The 17334-nt window shown below is 44.8% G+C and overlaps 1 protein-coding gene across 1 annotated transcript; it reads right to left on the bottom strand.

Moving 5' to 3' along the window:
- Nucleotides 1-1810: 1810 nt before the first annotated feature.
- On the bottom strand, nt 1811-12501 carry EDF1 (endothelial differentiation related factor 1). The gene is made up of 5 exons (XM_056860473.1): nt 12376-12501; nt 7073-7124; nt 5642-5802; nt 3469-3562; nt 1811-2335 (listed from the first exon to the last, which is right to left on the bottom strand). The coding sequence occupies exons 1-5, from the start codon at nt 12451-12453 to the stop codon at nt 2274-2276; spliced, it is 447 nt and encodes a 148-aa protein (XP_056716451.1). The 5' UTR covers nt 12454-12501; the 3' UTR covers nt 1811-2273.
- Between the last annotated feature and the right edge of the window lie 4833 nt (nt 12502-17334).

The following is a 17334-nucleotide window of genomic DNA, read 5'->3' as shown; positions in this document are numbered from 1 at the left end:
TAAAGGGTCTGTTGGCTTACGTTTTTTCCTCTGTCCTAGCAGTTACTTGGGCCCCAATTCTACAACTTTGGTCGCACAGTTAGAGGAGATACCCCTTTCCCAAAAAAGGGAACATTTTTGAGCCGGAGAAGGTACAGAAAAAAGCATCAAAATGATCAAGAGGTTGGAATGCCTTCCCTGCAAGTAAAGGCTTAAGAGTCTGGGGCCTTTTAATTTAGAAACACATACTGCTATGGTAGAGAGAATAAATACATCAGAGGCTTCTGGAATGTGGGTCAAGACACCATTTTCTTCCCTCTCCCTTAATGCTAAAACATAGGATCACCTAATGAAAATGCATGAAAGTCATGGCTGCCTAAAGGAAGTACTAATGCTTAGTAAACTGGTGGTACTCCCCTCCTCAAAGATATAATGACTACAAACTTGTAAAAAGATAGGACAAATTCATAGAAGAGAAAGGTCCAGCTCTGGCAATTGACCCCTGATTATTCCTTGGCAATCTTTACTTCATTGGTTTATCTTCAATTGAAGCTGCTTCTACCTACTTTTAAATGTCACTCTGATCTTGCTCATTTTTTCTCATTATGTGTTCCTCTTTTGGTACCAGTACCGCAGAGCCGATCTTCCAGGTGAAGCTAAGATTACACTCATCGTTCAGTACCTGCCTCTCCTTCTCCCTTGTAGTAGCTCCCATTTGACTCTTCATCCACTTTCACTTCCAGGTACATCCATTTTTTTCTTGGTGTTCCCTTTGACAGCCTTCCCTTTTGATTTTCCTTTCCTCCCTAATGTTTGTCTTTGGACCAGGGCTGCTCAAACTGTGGGTCACAGGGCTCACAGGTGAGTTGTAAGGCTCAAACTCCTCCCAATGGTGTAGAAAGGAGGACAAAATTACAGCATTTTCCTACTTTGCTCAGCAGCCTGCTTTTTTGCAACCAGTCAGCAGTGGTTGAAGAGCCTACAACTTACTCCTTTTGCCCCCAAGCCCATATCATTGTTAGCCACGTCTGAGCCAAGACCTAGCCTACAGTGCTGCCAGGGACTTAGTTTGCTTCTGGAAAGCGTCAGCATGGGAGGACGCCATGCAATATGTACCGTAGCCTACACACATCACTTCCTGGACTTGCAAGAGCCAGCTCTGAGCTACAACTTGGAACTGCAGCAGGCACCAAAAGGTAAAGTGAACGGAGAAGTGTAGCAAAGTTCGAAAAGTTTGAGAATCACTACTTCGGAATGTAATGCTGCAGGTACAGAGTATCTTAAAGAATTCTGAACAGTACCTAGCAGACTGTAAAGAATAATAGCTAATTGGGAGCATTCCATATACAGAAGTGCCTCCGATTATCAGTTTGTGTGAAGATACAATTGGATGGTTGTCTTTGTCCACTGCTGTTGGGGAGGTACTGAAATCAGCTGTTGTTGAAGTCAAGATGTTGGTCTGGAAGGACCCTTAGCAGGGGTGTTCTTATTAAAGGGGATTAGCACATTCAGAGAAGCCACATTTGTCAACAGCTGTTAAGTACAATAGATAAAGAGAAGTTACACGCCTTCAAGGAGTGTATACCTTTGAAACCCTAATGCTGGGACAGAAGAGGGCTGTTGCATTGTGTTTCTTAGAGGAGATCTACCTTTAGACCAATCCCCATCTACTATTCTCTACTTCTCTATAGAGAAGTAGCTGTAATAACAGAAAGGCTGCTCAAAAGGAGTCCACATCATGCTGAACAACTGTTGGGAGTGAAACTGGTCAAAGAAAATCCCCCCCCAAATACAGCATCAACATCCAAACCCTAAAGCAGCCACACTCCAGTGCTGAAGGGTAACAAGCTTTATTCGAGATTTCTTTAGAACATCTGGAAGGAATGGACAAACGAAGAAGAGCCATCACAGCAACTTGGCCCCCCCATGCTCCCACCCACTTCTCTCTGACTCTTGCCCCTCCCACAAATTCTTCCAGAAGAGATTCCCTGGAAACCAGGCTGTTCCTAAACACCAACAGATAAACTCTTTTGTTTTTGGCGCCCCTGGCAGAATCTGATGCAGCCTTTTATTAGGACTTAGATACTCAATCTCATAAAAAGGAAGAAAAGTGTGTCACTGGTGGAGAAGTTTTTGCTGTTTAGAGCAGGGCTGAGATTCTGTAGGTTTCCTCTCTAGCAAGGCTAAAGCCCTTTCGTTCAGCCCGCCGTAGACAAAGAGAGATCCTGGCCATCTGGGAGAAAGAAATGGCTAGGCGAGATCAGTCGGGGCAAACTGATTTCGAGGCTTTGTTGTCACTGTTCTTTTGGGCTCTTTTCGAGGGGTTTCCCAATGTCCCTCCCGCGAAGCTTAAGGCCTGAAATGAGAAGGAGAGAACTGTTGAGTTGGGGAATCGGCCGCAAGTAGAGATGGGGAAGGTGGTCTTCTAGAACTGTGGCTCTTACTGAAGGAGGGGACAATAAGTTGAGTTCTGGAAGCTGTTCATATTCGTATGGATCTGAGCAAACTGCTTTACCATCTTTTAATGTGTTTGCCTGTACAACTTTCTCCTGCTTTACAAAACTGAGAAATTGAGTCTAAAAGCCTAGAGTTTTGAGCAAATTTGAAGGAAGAAGCTAAACTTGAACCCAAATCAAAGTTCTGCTCTATGTGGTGAATTACTCTGGCTCTTTATATTCACAAGTTACAGGGCCAGAATGCAGCCAACTGGAGCTAAATCTCTATGCTGTTGACTAAGGCATCAGTCAGGTGTCCCATCCAGCAAAACTGCACAGCTAACAAGGGTCATATTTCTATTCAGAGTTCTGGGCACATGCTGATTTGCAGCACTCCAGCTGAAATTCCTCATGCCAGGGCCCTCATTCTTTTGTGCCTTTTGCTTAGGTGGCAGGAGGTTAGAAATGAGTTGCATGAGCAGACAACAAAACACCACACTACCCGTGGCAGAAGTATGAAATGGGTGGCTTCTGGGATTTTCTTGTGCTTATTTCTCTTCCTCTGCGTTCCTTGCAGGGCAAGGGGGGCACTACAGCAAGATAAGCATGATCGGTGCTTGCAGCCTAGACCACAAACAGGAGGGCACACTAAGGGCTCAACTACGCGTGACAATTTTGTTGCAAGTTTAGTTGCTCGGGATTGCACCACTGAGGGGAACGGTGGGTGAGGCAAAGGAAACGAACTCTTCCCTCCCCCCTGCTATTTTCTTGCTGGAAAAAGGCCATCCCTTGAGCTAATGTTCCTGGTTTGGGGGGGGGGGAATACAAGTACAGGTAAGTTTTCCTGAGCAAAAAGCAGCTTGGGCGTGGCTTTCTTCTCCGGTGAGAAGGCAGAGGGGAGAGAAAAGGGTCAAAGTTCCTCTCTTCCCACACTGTTCTCCTGAGTAAAGCAATCCAGAGCATAATATGTAACTGAGCCCTAAGCCACCAGCCGGTTTGGGCCAATTGCCCTTTTCAAATTCTTAAGACTGTGGCATGCGTCAGAAACACTCACCGATGGCTCTTTCAATCTTGCCCAGCACTTGGTTGTTGGGGATTGCCTTCCCAGATTCATAGTCAGCAATCACTTGCGGCTTTTCATTGATTTTCTAAAGAGATGCAACAATTTTAGACCATCAGGTTTGGTATGAAGATGCAACTCCCAGGCACAGCAGTCAAACCTCCCGCTGAACTTGTTCAAAATGTTTTTCTAAAAAAAATCTGTGAAAGAGGCAGTTATGCGGAAGGCCAGGCGAGAACTGTGTAAGGCACGGAGGAGTGGGTATTACTGCTGCAAGGCATCCTGAATACCTGGAACAGGACAGGGTGTGAACAGGATCATGTGTTAGTAAAGAAAATGTGCGTTTTTCAATTCCATAGGAGTGTGAGGAGGCAAAAAAATCAGTGTGGTACTGGCTTCATTTAAAAAAAATGAAGCATGTTACTAGCTCTGAAGACTAGCCAATTATCTATAGTCTGTTACATTATCATAATGCATGCTGTGTGGGGCTTGCTTTGAAGACAATTCAATTGGTGTGGATCGCAGTCACAGGAGATGTCAGTTGTCAGAGAAATGCTCTTGCCAGTGCTGAAAGAACTACCCTCTGCCGCTCATTAGTTTCCAAGACCAATTCAATTCCTCCTACTGTAAACTCCTAAACTTGCCAGCAACCAGCATCTCCAAAGGCTTTTGTATTAACTGGTTCCCAACAACAGATCATCTTCCAAGGCCCCACTTGTGTGCCCTACTTGCAGAGGTAAGTTTGGCAACCAACACAGACACAGCCTTCTCCGTGGTGGCTCCCTGTCCTTTCACACCTATTTGCCTGACGCAGTGAGTTCAGGCACCAAGTAAAGAAACCTGTTTTCCCAGGAATTGATTAAGTTTCCTGTTCATTGCCCTGGTTTTTAGTGCTGTTGTACCTGGTCTGTCTATTTATCCGGCAACTACTTAACTAGCAACATTTATGTCTCTTCTGCTTTTAGTGCACCAAGACTTAGCATCATGTGATTTTACTCAGTTTGTTGCTGTAGATTCCATCCTGCTGGTTTTATAAGCTGCTTTTTTAGGTACATGTGCTGAACAGCATTGCCTTCAATAAATAAAGATACCGTACACTTGGTGTGGTGTCTGCTAAAAACTCTGAAGTTAGAAATCAAGGGGAATAAGAATCCCATTGGTCAGCATGCAGGGCTCCTTAATCTTTCCTCTAACTAACACAGTCAACCTCAATTATGCAGAATAAAGACAATTGAATTAGGAAAATATGGAAAGAGGCTTTATTTGCCTGATTTATACTTCCCAGAATCCTGCATTGCTCAGACCAAGATGTGAATATAAGTTTTCCCACAATATTGGTGATGAAAACTGTCTGGGGTGGTTACCAGCCTAAATACAGGTTAATGTAAGCAAGCAGCTGTTGCATTTGGAGGCTCAAGTGTTTTTACTTAGAAGGCTTCTATGCCACTTTTAAGCATAAGTCTCTGAAGAATACAAAGTCTAAAATTATATCTAAACCAACAGTAAAACCAAACAAATAGGATGAAACAGCAGCACTAATAAAGAACACTAGAAAGCCAGCATAAGGGGATCTAATAAGCATTGATGGCACAAGAAAGCAGGACACATTTTGCCTGGCACTTAAGTTGGCACCTGGCTTGCATGCCTAGGGAGAGCATTCTAAAGCATGGGCAAACCCCCCCCCCCCAAGACAGCCCTTCTCTCAGGAATAATGTTCCTCACTCACAGAAGGATGCTGAGAAAGGCCTTGTAGGATGACCTAAACTGATGGGCAGGTTCAATGAGCTATGCATTTCAAAAGCCATTTCAGAGGCTACGATTGGTTCTGCAGCTAGTGAGCTACAGGTTAGCCCGCCCTGCTATCCTGGGGGTGGCTACCAGTGCCCCATCCCTTAAGTTGCTACCCACACATGCAGTACCATATGGCAATGTGGCAGCCGTGACTCTGACTGCCAGAGGCTAAGCCTGGGTGGGACAGAAAGATGTCAGATGGGTCACTGGCTGTTTGATTAAGAGATGCATATGTTTGTGGGCATCTTCTGCAGGCTGTCAGAAAAACAAGTGTGCTGTGTGTCTTTTCTGGGTGGGTTCTCTTTCCTGCCCCGGCAATGCCGTTTTATAGCCAACCTTCTACCTGCTCCATTTTTACGAGGTGAGGAATACCTACCGTGGCCAGGTCCTTCTGGGTGAGCCCCTTGCTCTGCCTGCCTTGCTGGATCACTTTGCCCACTTCAAGGGGGACCCTGTCGTGATGCAGCTCCTCCGTCTCCCGGTCCAGCTTTGCCGTGTTCTTCGTAATAGAGTGCTGCTTGTTTTGGCCCGCTGCCCCTGGAGTTCGAATGAGAAACTCATCAGAATTTTCACCCTCCTGATACAGGTAAGAGGTGCTGCAGAGTTAACTGTACCACTAGGGGTGCTTGGGAGTGAGACTGGGGAGCAGGCACTGCAACCAGCATCAAAGTCTGCCTTTGCGACAGAGCACCGAAGAGCAAGCTGAGCAAAGCGTCCCAGGTGGCACTTTGGAAGGTTGCCTTGTGCCTTCGGAAGCATGGTTTTGTTTCCGGCTTATTGTGCTTCAGGGGACTTCAGATATTGGTAGATTCCTGGGGAAGGGGGAGGAGGATGGAAATAATTTCTTTGTGCAGTGCCAACATGGTATTCTCAAGGCAGCTGCCCATTGCTTAAAAGGGGGTTAAGTTTTAATCTCCAGGAATTTACACCTATGAACAGACCTCCCTAGTACAAAGGAAGTACACCTCCACTTATCTGATGCTGGGAACACAAAGAATGGCCATCACTGTCTAGACCAGGGGTGTCAAATTCAATTGTTAAGAGGGCCGCATATGACATAAATATCACTTGGTCGGGCCAGGCCAAGCCTCGCCAGCACAGATTGAGAGTGGGGGGGTGGCTGCCTCAGCTGGCTCGCAAGCCAGATAAGAGTTCTCAAGGAGCAGGATCTGGCCCTCGGGCCTTATGTTTGACACCCCTGGTCTACACTTTCTTCTTGCCAGGTCCTTGCTGTATCTGGCTGGCCACTGCTTGAGTACAGAAGTGGACCCTCGATCTGACCCAGCCAGGCAATTCTTTCCATTTAACAACTAGATTTCTTGGAGGGTCACTCAGGGGGAGAAACCACCCAAAAGACCCTGATGACCAGTCCGGTGGCTCCAGACGCTGCCCATTCATTTACTCTTTGAGTCTACCAACTGCAGGGCCAGCTGTCATTATGGGACCAGATTTGGCTTGGGGGGAATGCAGCAGTCAATTATCCATCACTTCATTTCTTACACATAGGGCCTTTCTAAATAAACCCTCATTGGCTAAAATCTAAGCAACAAGAATGGGGCTGGGATGTTAAATGGTACTCCTCAGAATACAGAGGGATATGGGACTGAAGCACTGGCAATCTCCTCTGAATATCTATTTAAGCTGTGAAGGAAAAAAAGGCTTCACAAAGAACAAGCTCAGGATCCTACTCATTAAGTAATTTTCCAAACCAAAGAACCATTTATCACCCAAGGATGAAGCTATATCCTGGGGATTACTTAAGGGAACTTCGCCTTTTGCCTGACCCAAACTGACAGAAAATACCTACATTTCTTGGAGGTCTCCACATCCTCTCCTCTTCTCTGAGCTGCTACCACGGCCTAAAAAACAACAAGAATTGGAGTTAATGTCCTTGTCAAGAGACAAATAAGAATTGTTTGCTGGTGTGCTGGAGGGACAATTAGTGTTAAATGGAAGACATGGCCCCCTTTGTTTGGCAGGCACGCCACTAGCTTACAAAGCATTCCATAGGAAGGCATTCAAGCAACCCACAAAGACAGCCCAGTGGAAGGGAGGAAAGGAAAAAGGTACCTTTGGTTCAGCAATATCCTTGGAGCATCAACCCCAGGTAAGAGCGGCCCTCTAACCTATCCCCCTCCTTGGCCTCAGAAACAGACTGAGAATTCTGGTATGCCTTAAGTGTTCTTTGTTAACAGGAAATGTAGATCTCTTTTAAGTAGTCAAAAAAGAAAAACAAACAAATTACATCAGCTTTGCTATTTAAGAAGCCAGGCTTGTAAATAGTAACTTGTGTGATCCCCTGGGGTGGGTGAGTTAGTTTTGAGGTGACTAGGAAAGGAAGTTGAGGTTTCCTCCTGTACAGACACAATTGGAGCCAAGTGACTACCTTAAGTTTGTGTGAGCACCCATACCAGTAAAATATTTACATAACCTCGTAACTTCTCTCTGGGCTTATTTGCTGGGCAATAACAAACTGCTGCCCTGACCTGGATAGCCCAGGCTAGCCTGATCTTGTTAGATCTTGGAAGCTGAGAAGCTAAGCAGGGTCAGCTCTGGTTAGTATTTGGATGGGAGATCACCAAGGAAGACCAGGGTTGCTACACAGAGGTGGGCAATGGCAAGCCACCTCTGAACCACTCTTGCCTTGAAAATCTTACAGGGTCGCCATAATCAGTCTACGACTTGACGGAAACCCCCTTATTAACTTTCACTTACAACATATAATCAAGATCAGATCTGGAAATTGTTGGGAGTTTTTAAATCTCATGATCCACCAAGTCAAATGTAGCCTGTCAAGTGTTTGGCAAGATGGCTGCTGGAGTAGTCCCAGGCAGGGAGCAAAAACTGCCAGCCTGCAGAGCCCCTTGTTGGCTGCCATATATGGCTCGGCAGGTCACACCGTGCAGGCCTGGGCTAGAATCTAGGAACTGGAAATACCTTTCCAGTTTTGTGTGCATTACCCCTTTGTACATAATCTGGATGGCTAACATCCTCTTTGGAGGACTTTCATTCATGGGGTCACCATGAGTCGGAGGGGACTTGACAGCATTTAACACACACAACATCCTCTTTAACCATCCTGATTGTGTATACAAAGAGAGAAAGGGAAGTATTTCTGGCCTTCCTTTGTGCTACTAATTGACCAGAACAGAACCTGCCAACCTGGTTCACAGTAAAAAGAGAAATTGTGTTTCACAGATCCCTACTGAGGAAGAGTTGTTTAACATACCTTGTTGAAATTAAATATTCTGGAAGACAGTATTCAATAGTGACTAACATGCTGAATTTGGGTTCAAATCCCAGACTCACCACCCAGGTTTGTGTAAGATATTTTATCTCCTACAAAGCAGTATTGATGAACAATCTACTAACTTGGAAGCAGCTTTTCAGGATCTTAGGTAGAAGGAGCTCTTTCCCATTGTGCCCTTTTGAAGGTGCCAGAGATTGATCCTGGGACCTTCTGCAGGGTTAGCCATGGGCCATGTTAATAAAAAGCTGTTTTATACCAAGTTAGACTATTGATCTATTTAGTTCAGTACTGTCTACCTTGGCAGAGGTTCTGGAGGGCCTCAGGCAGAGAAGAGTCTTTCCCAGCACCTGCTGCTTGATATCTTCTCACTGTTGATGTCTATTACTCTCCATGAATCCTTCACCTCCTACAGGCTTCCAATGCATACTATCACTGGCACTGACTATATGCTCCTTACATTAGGGACTAAGGATAGTTTAGGCATTCTTGTATACTGGCCACATAGTTCCCCCAGCGGGCACCCTCTATGACGTCGGATGTGATGCTAGAGATTCCTTGACTGATCGTTCTGGGTGACTTCAACATTCATGCTGAGGATACCTCAATGGGAACGGCCCAATATTTTGTAGCTTCTTTGACTACCTTGGGTCTCTTCCAAATTGTGACTGGCCCTACACATAAAAGGGGTCACACCCTGGAATTAACCTTTTGCAGCGACACTTTGAGGAAAGGTTTGGTTTCAGGGCTGGAGATTCATCCTGAACCATGGGTGTCATCAATATGCTCATGATACTCAGCTTTATATAGCCTTATACAAATCTCCTGGTGATGCGGTAGAGGTCCTGAATCGCTGCCTGGCCGCGGTGGTTAACTGGGTAGAAGTGAACAAATTGAAACTAAACCCTGAAAAGACGGGGTAATGCTGGCTGGGAAGAAGGAATGTCGTAAAGGACATTGTTTCCCTCACTTTTGATGGAGTTCAACTGACCCTTGCTGGCTCAGTTAAAAGCTTTGGGCTCCTACTGGATCCAGCTTTATTACCGGAGAAGCAAGTTAATGCAGCTGAAAAAAAAAGGCTTTCCACTAACTCGGCTTAGCTTGTAAGATGGCCCCTTATCTTGATAGGGCTGACCTGACCACCTGAATCCATGCCATAGTAACATCGAGACGAGACTACTGTAATGCATTGGTCTTCCCTCAGAATCAAGTCGGAAACTCCAACTGATCCAGAATGCCACTGATTGGCTACTAATGGGAAATAGACGGAGCATGCATCTTACTCTCGTTTTGCAGACGCTCTATTGGCTGCCCATCTGTTACTGGGCTCAGTTTAAGGTACTGGCTATCTCCTACAAAGCCCCTCATAGCCTTAGCCCCTCTCATTTGTGGGGCTGCCTCTCTCCCTGTGCTCCACCACAACAACTTTGATCAAGTCAGCAGGGGCTTCTGCAGGTGCCAACCTGCAAATGGGCAAAATCAACAACTGCCCATACACGTGCTTTCTCCGCTGTGGGTCCTGCCTTGTGGAATGGTCTGCCTGAGAAGGTCATGAAAGCTCCCATTCTTCTGGCCTTCCGCAAACTATGCAAACCTGAACTATTCAAGAGGGCTTTTCTACGCAGTTAATAGTGTTGCACTGCACAAAGCGGTCTTACAAACTTGCTTGGACAAATGGTTAAGGACTGTGGTTTATACTGCTATTTTAGCTTATTGTAAGTAGGAACCTATGTAATTTCTGTACCGCTTAATGTGTCATGTGACTACTTATGCTATGCTTCAGTTCTTTTGGGTGGTTCTAGACTTCTAAAATCTTAATGCATTCATTACTGAACGTCCCATTTTGTTGTGACTGTATTGGCTCACTATGTGTAATCTGTCTTGAGTCCCTGTGAGAAAGGCGGACTACAAATAACGTAAATTAAAAAACAAACTTGGGTCCCTCCGTAGGCAAATCATGAGCTCTGGCACAGAACCACAGCACCCACCCCTTCAATTCCAACACACGTGATCACAGGGCAGTTCTAACAGGATAACACAATATTTGGTACTTTGAGCCCCCTCCCCCAATACTGGGGGGAGAATGAGAACAGGCAGACTGGAGCTAAAGTCCACCTAGTCCTCCATTCCACTTCCAACATCAATTAGCAGAATATAGGAACTGAAGACAACTGCCCTTTCTTGGCATTTGACTCTCTCTCACACACACTTTCACCCACCCACAGGTGTGGAAACTATTTAGACTTCTATTTAGGTCTTCCATATGATCAGATAGAGAAACTTACATGCCCCAATGTTTACAGGGCCAGCACTTTAGCAGAAGTGTAAACAAAACTGATTTAAACCTTAGAAAACACAAAGCAACGCACCAGCCTGCTCCCAGCACACCCAAACAAGTTCCAGAGAAAACTCTGCCAACTTGATATCAGAGGCCCTGCACCTGAAGGGGGAGGTAAAAGGGCGGGGAGGTACCTACTTCCCCAGGTCCTTGCACAATCTTAGGTAAGGCACTGTGACCCAATCAGGTCTCTTTGTATTCCCCGCAGCACACATGACAATAATTTTTTCTACTAGATAGAACTTTGCCTTCCTTTCATCCCCTCCCCATAACACACATTCTTAAACGTTTGCGTTTGATTAGCTCAAAGAGGAAAAGCAAAAAAATAAGGGAAAACATACAAAAGATCCCTGTTCTTTCCAAAGTCTTCATTTATATGATGGGGAAGGCAGTGGTACAAGAAGGGGGGGGGGAGAATCCGATTTCTAAACGTTGGACAGGGAACATAATGAACGTTTTTCCCCAGCTTGTCTTTCTTTCCTTTTCTGTGCAGTTTTGCATGTGTTGTGTTTACTTAATTTCTTCTTCATCTTTCGGCAACTCTCAGCTCACTTCTAGAATAATCCACAAATGTACACAAACGCCAGAAACATAAAGGCATGCAGTTATGTGTATTTTTGGATACTATCTATGGGTGCGAAGTCGCTAGACTACACAGTTAGGTCGGAGTGTGTCGTCATTCTTCCATTATCTCTGCACAACATCCCTACAAAGTAAAATTAGGTACCTCATCCTGGCTCTCTTATAGAGAGCAAGACGAAATCTGGAAAAAATGTGGGGGGGGGGGGAAGGAGCCCTGAGAGGGCAAGCGTGAGGGGCTTGCGGCGTCGGGAAGGGGAACACATGAAAACGTGAAGCTGCCTTCTACTGAATCAGACCCTTGGTCCATCAAAGTCAGTATTGTCTACTCAGGCTGGCAGCGGCTCTCCAGGGTCTCAGGCTGAGGTCTTTCACATCACCTCCTTGCCTAGTCCCTTTAACTGGAGATGCTGGGGATTGAACCTGGGACCTTCTGCATGCCGAGCAGATGCTCTGCCACTGAGCCACAGCCTCTCTACATGGCTCTCCAGGGTCTCAGGCACAGCTCTTTCACATCATCACCTACTCGCCTAGTCCCTTGAACTGGAGATGCCGGGGATTGAACCTGGGACCTTCTGCATGCCGAGCAGATGCTCTACTACTGAGCCACAGGGTATAAGGGTGGCAGGCCTAGTTTGGGGCACTGGTTGGTGTTGCCAGGTAGGGACTAATAGGGACTAATTGGGGGGCCGGAGCACAAGGTGGGCGTGGCCAGAGCATGACCATGGGAAGGAGGTGTGGTGACTTCGATGGGCGGGGCTATCTTGACAGGTTGGCTCACTTGAACCAGCGCAAGGGGAGGGAGAAGGATGCTCCTCTTCAGAATCCGAAAGGGGAGGATGCTGAGTCACCTGACTAAGGGGGGGTCGCTGAAGAAGGCTTGTGCGGCCCACCCCCATGAGGAGCGGGGCTCGCTCTCGCGTGCGCACGTCCCCGTCTCTCTTACCTGCTTGGACTTGGCTTGGGCCGCGCTCGGGCCTTTCTTGCGTAGAACCGTCACCGTGTCCCAGTCACTTTCTGCCATGGCCTCCGGTTCCTGCTCAGTCCCCGCAATAGGCCGTCGCCCTCATTCCCTTCTCTCCTTCGAGAAGGCGGTTTGGAAAGGTGACTGGGAGGGCGCCGATTCGCCCAGCCGCACGCTACTCACGCGCGGCGCCTCATTATTGGTTGCCGTACATGCCGATCCCTCCCGCTCCATAACTCTCCGCCCACGCTAACGTCATAAGGCAGCCTCGCCGCCTGCGTCCCTCAGCTGTTACCTCGGATAGGTCGTGGTGAACTGCCGATCAAATCTCCCCCTTTTTAATTGGCAGAGACCGAAACGTCAGGATGAAGTCTTGCCTGTTCAGTAGGAAAAAACAGGTGCCAGTCGTGATAGGCTGACCAATGAGCCAATCACAGCTTCGTTACGTGATTGGCTTGTGGTGAGGATGATATCAGGCTGTTTTTTCATAGTGTCATCAAGATAATCAAGATCTACCTTTGCTCCAAGCTTGATGCAATCTTGTGAGCATGCGTACAGAAAAACTGCCAGAAAGGGACTGGCCATGAGGAAGAACAATATGAGAATAACCAGTTTAAAAATATTTTAGTTACAATTTATAAATTATATTTAAGAAAATATATTTTGTAAATAGTTATAATTAATTAAATAGCTATACAATTAATTGCTAGAGCTGTTTTTATTACTCCATGTATAAAGGTGAGAGCAGCCCCAAACTCTATGTTATGGAATTGCCTCCTTGACAGTTTTGAAGGCTGGATTTTTCAGAAGCGCGCGCCCTTGGAGGTTCTTAGGAGAACAATGGAGTTGTAGTGTGAACTGGCCTTATGTCTGCCTGCTTTGTTTCTTGTGATTTTATATGTGCTGTTCTTCCTGTGTTTCTTATGTTAGTATCTGCCCTTAGGGCCCAAATTGTTGGGAGAAATGTGAGCCTATAAATATTTTAAGTAAATATAATTACTTTAAAAATAGGGTGTAAATGAATTTAACGTTTAAACCCTATTAGATTACTCTGGAAATTATCCTTTGGTAAGCATGTTTGTAGCTTGGCCTTTTGCATGTTTAAAAAAGGTAAAGATAGTCCCCTGTGCAAGCACCGGGTCATTACTGACCCATGGGGTGATGTTACATCCTGACATTTACGAGGTCGTTTGCCATTGCCATCCTCAGTCATCTACACTAGGGCTAGGCTAATATTGGAGATCTGGGTTCAAGTTCTCATCTAACCAAGAAATGATTTGGGTGATTTTGGTGGTCACCCTTCTCTATTTATTTATTATTATTTCCATTTGTTACTCTGCTCTTCCCGGCCAAAGCCAGGCTCAGTAGCCAACCTCACAGGGCTGTTGTTGAGATACAAAGGAGGAGATGATAACCATGTATGCTACCTTGAGTGCCTTTAAGGAAGGTTGGGATAAAAATGTGATAGACCCAAGAAAACATGCATAGCCTTGCAGTCCTAATCTACTAGTAGGCTGGAACCTTAAGCATAATACTTGATAGAGGTGATAAACGATCATTCCCCCCCAGCAAGTGTTCTAATATTTCAGTTTATGTAGGATATGAGGCCTGATGTAGTTAAAAGTTAGGCACTACTAACTGTATTCTAACCACTGATCTCACGTGAACAATTTAAGTATGTGTTTAGCTCTCCCATTAAGATCAATGGGACTTCAGCAAACATTGGCTAGGTTTGCTCCATTAGATTTAACAATGTCTATGACCATGACGGAGAGTGGAATCTGTGCACATATAAGGCTGTATCCCAAGGCATGCTAGAATGTAAATTCTGTTGAAATTATTTCTGAGTGAATCTGTTTGCGATTGGGTTGCACAGAATTTCAGGGTGTCATTGCAGATATGGATGAAAAAAATAATTTTGACTTTCAGTGCTTGAGATTAAGGAGGCAGAGGGCAACATTTAATTCTAATATATGTTACTGTTTTAATAAGCATTTATGGATTTTTACAGAAGGCTGTGATTTTATTGCTGCAGCAGGCCTTTGAGGTGATGTGGAACAGAAATCCTATTTCCTTAACAGGGCAACCTGTGGCTCATGCAGGACAGGTAATATTGACAGTATTCACAAGGTATGTACATTTATGTGTTATGCAGAATTCTTCCTCAAGCTGGATGTTTTTTTTTTCTGAGGGGGAAAATTATGTTATAGGGTTATGGTATCGTGGCGGTCTTTTTGCAGTTGCAGATTTAAGGAAGGTGGCCTCATTATGTTTTACAAAACACAAGAAGACATGCCCTTGTCCTGAGTGGCTTACCATCTTTAACCAAAAAAATGAGGAAGGTCTTGTGCATAAATTGGTTTATAATTATGTTCTGTAAGATTGCAGGTCACCTTTGTTTTTGTTTCTAAGCTTTTAAACCTTCAGCCTGAAAAGTGTTCTGTGTAGCTTAAAAGTTCACATTCTGTATATAACGTTTTAGAAGAAACCTTAAGCAGAGTTGGCCATGTTCAGTATCTGGAAGGGGCACCACCAAGGAATACCAGGGTCATGACACAGAGGCAGGCAATGGCAAACCATCTCTGAAAGTCTCTTGCCTTGAAAACCCCATGGGGTAAGCTGTGACTTAATGGGTAAAATAAAAAAAGGAGATGTTACTTAATTTCTGTGTGAATGATTTTGTTTGCTGAGCCTGAAGAGAAGAATTTAGTAGTACTGATTTTTGGCTGATAGATGGCAGTGTATTCTTACTGACAATCTCTTCCAGTTGTAATGTGGATCCTGGACGCAATAAGGAATAGTTAAATTTAAATCCTGCCCCTTGGTTTTCAGTAATGAAAACATACGTGATAAAATGCTTACATCTCGGATATATAAGCCAGTGAAAATCAAAACCGAATATGCAGTGTCCAAAACCAATGCCGTAGCCAGGAACAGTTCTATAAAAACAGACCAGTTTTCTCCCATATCAGTCTGGTCCATGTATGTACTGGAACAAGAAAGTTTTAACTAAGGAATCTCTTAACTGGAATGGTCTGAGGTTCAACAAGGTTAGTGCCTCTATAATAAAGATCTTGTCCCTTGTATCCACCAGTTTTAAAGCAATCCCTCTCTGGATATTTGTAGTTTATGTGGAGGTTTAGATAGAGAAGAGTATCACTGTTAAGTAAAAATAAAAAAATCAACAGCACCTCATATTTGACTCCTTTCCCCTTTTGCTTGGCGAAGAGCCCTGTGTGATATCAAACCTTGCATTCTTTCCCTATCAGCACGCTCCAGTGAAATGGTGAGAGACTGTGAGTCCCCACTAGACAGCTGCATCTGACGACATGGGGGCTGTGGCTCAGCAGTAGCTATATGCTTGGCAAGCAGAATGGGAACAATAGCGACTTACCTTGTAGGTCTGTTGTGATGGCAACAGATAAACTGTTAAATGCACTGCAAATTCAAAACCTTTAATTTGCAAACAGTATGGGCTCCCTGTGTATGGAAGCTTCTTTGCCCTTGACAGCTGTTTCCAAATCTATAATTTCATGAAGCTGTTCTGAAACCAACCTGATTCTCTCCCTCCCTTCCCATGCTCTTCCCCAGATTGGCCTTCAGTTGCAGTTTCTATTCAGTTTAGAAAGGCTGGGAGCAGATTCCATTCACTTGGAATGACTGGTAGCTCTTTACTCCAAGGTAAGGGATGCTACGTTTTTTTCTCCCCCCCCCCCAAAGGATTTGAGGGTAAAGATTGCTTTTGGATGGCGTTGGTCTTAGCCAGGAACTGTACCTCAAAATGTACTCTCCAAAGCTTTATTGCCATTTTTACAAAGGGACTGTTCCTGTGCTTGAATGAATCTTGCTAAGGCAGATAGAGAGCTGGTATGGTTAGTATGTAGTGTTTGGCAAGTTGGTATGTAGTGTATGTAGGCAAGTATGGTATGTAGTGTTTGGCTAGTTGGAGTAGGAACTTGGAGACCCAAGTCTGAATCCCAGTGTGCTGTGGAGACTTGCTGGGTGACCATGGTAGTCACTGTTCTTTCATCTTAAACTACCTCTCAGGGTTGTTGTGAGGATAAAAATTAAGGTAGCAGCTTTGGATCCCCATTAGGGAGAAAGGTTTGCTAAGAATATCAAAAGAAGAAAAGTAAAAAGGAAGTAATTTTAAAATAAAATATGCATCCATTTGTGAACAGTGATTTTTTTCATATTTAGCTTACAAATTTGGTTGAGGGAAAACTAACTCCATGAGGAAAAGTAAATTATTTTAAAAGCTGATTCATGCTTCAAACCAGGACATAAGTGTGTGCAGGAAATACAGCGATGAGTACACTTATTGTAACCAATGAAATAAATCTAAGCTTTGTAACCAATGAAATAAATCTGATTAAGCTGTACTATCTAAAGTCTCTGTGTATGTTTGGCTTACTTCAGACGTAGTGCTGTACCATGGCCTGGAGCATCAGTGAGCATAGAAGGAGCCTCTCTCTCCCACACCATGAGCTAACTGACTCCTTTTCAGTTTGCAGAAAATTACAGCATGCCATTTATATACAAAGTGGCAAACTCGGGTTTGTTGCTTGTCCTGCAAACTGGATTGCAAGTTTGCAGCGAGTCTCCAAACAACTAAGATTTGCAGGGGTGAGAGAAGCTCTGTGTCAAAATCAAAGGATGCGACTTTTTATCCATGGCCACCTCTCACTTTTCAAAGTGCTCTGAAAGGCAACAGTGAGATAGAAGCTGCTGTAGTTCAGAACTCGTTCTACATTAGTGCACAGAACTAATGAGTTGTGAGGCTGCTCGATTTCTTCATCTAGATGTGTTTCCTAACCTGTGGGTCCCTCTTGACCCAAATATGGGTCCCAGGGCTTTTGCATTTTTATTAATTTGTGCATGCTTTCTCCTCTAGTGGGTCACCATGCCAAGTAAATTTGGATGTGGGTTGCTTTACCAAAA

Source organism: Euleptes europaea, chromosome 14 (genome assembly GCF_029931775.1).
Source record: "Euleptes europaea isolate rEulEur1 chromosome 14, rEulEur1.hap1, whole genome shotgun sequence".
In the NCBI taxonomy this organism is placed as follows: Eukaryota; Metazoa; Chordata; class Lepidosauria; order Squamata; family Sphaerodactylidae; genus Euleptes; species Euleptes europaea.
The sequence above is the reverse complement of the archived record's forward strand: the minus strand, read 5'-3'. Positions and strand labels throughout refer to the sequence as shown.

What these genes read in the sequence shown, in the direction of transcription:
- EDF1 (XM_056860473.1), bottom strand. Translation starts at nt 12,453, where the DNA reads ATGGCAGAAAGTGACTGGGACACGGTGACGGTTCTACGCAAGAAAGGC. An exon ending in CCCAGAAGGACCTGGCCACG is followed by an intron (nt 3,563 to 5,641) that starts GTAGGTATTCCT and finishes GCATCTCTTTAG; the next exon opens with AAAATCAATGAAAAGCCGCA. An exon ending in CAAGATTGAAAGAGCCATCG is followed by an intron (nt 2,336 to 3,468) that starts GTGAGTGTTTCT and finishes TTCTCATTTCAG; the next exon opens with GCCTTAAGCTTCGCGGGAGG.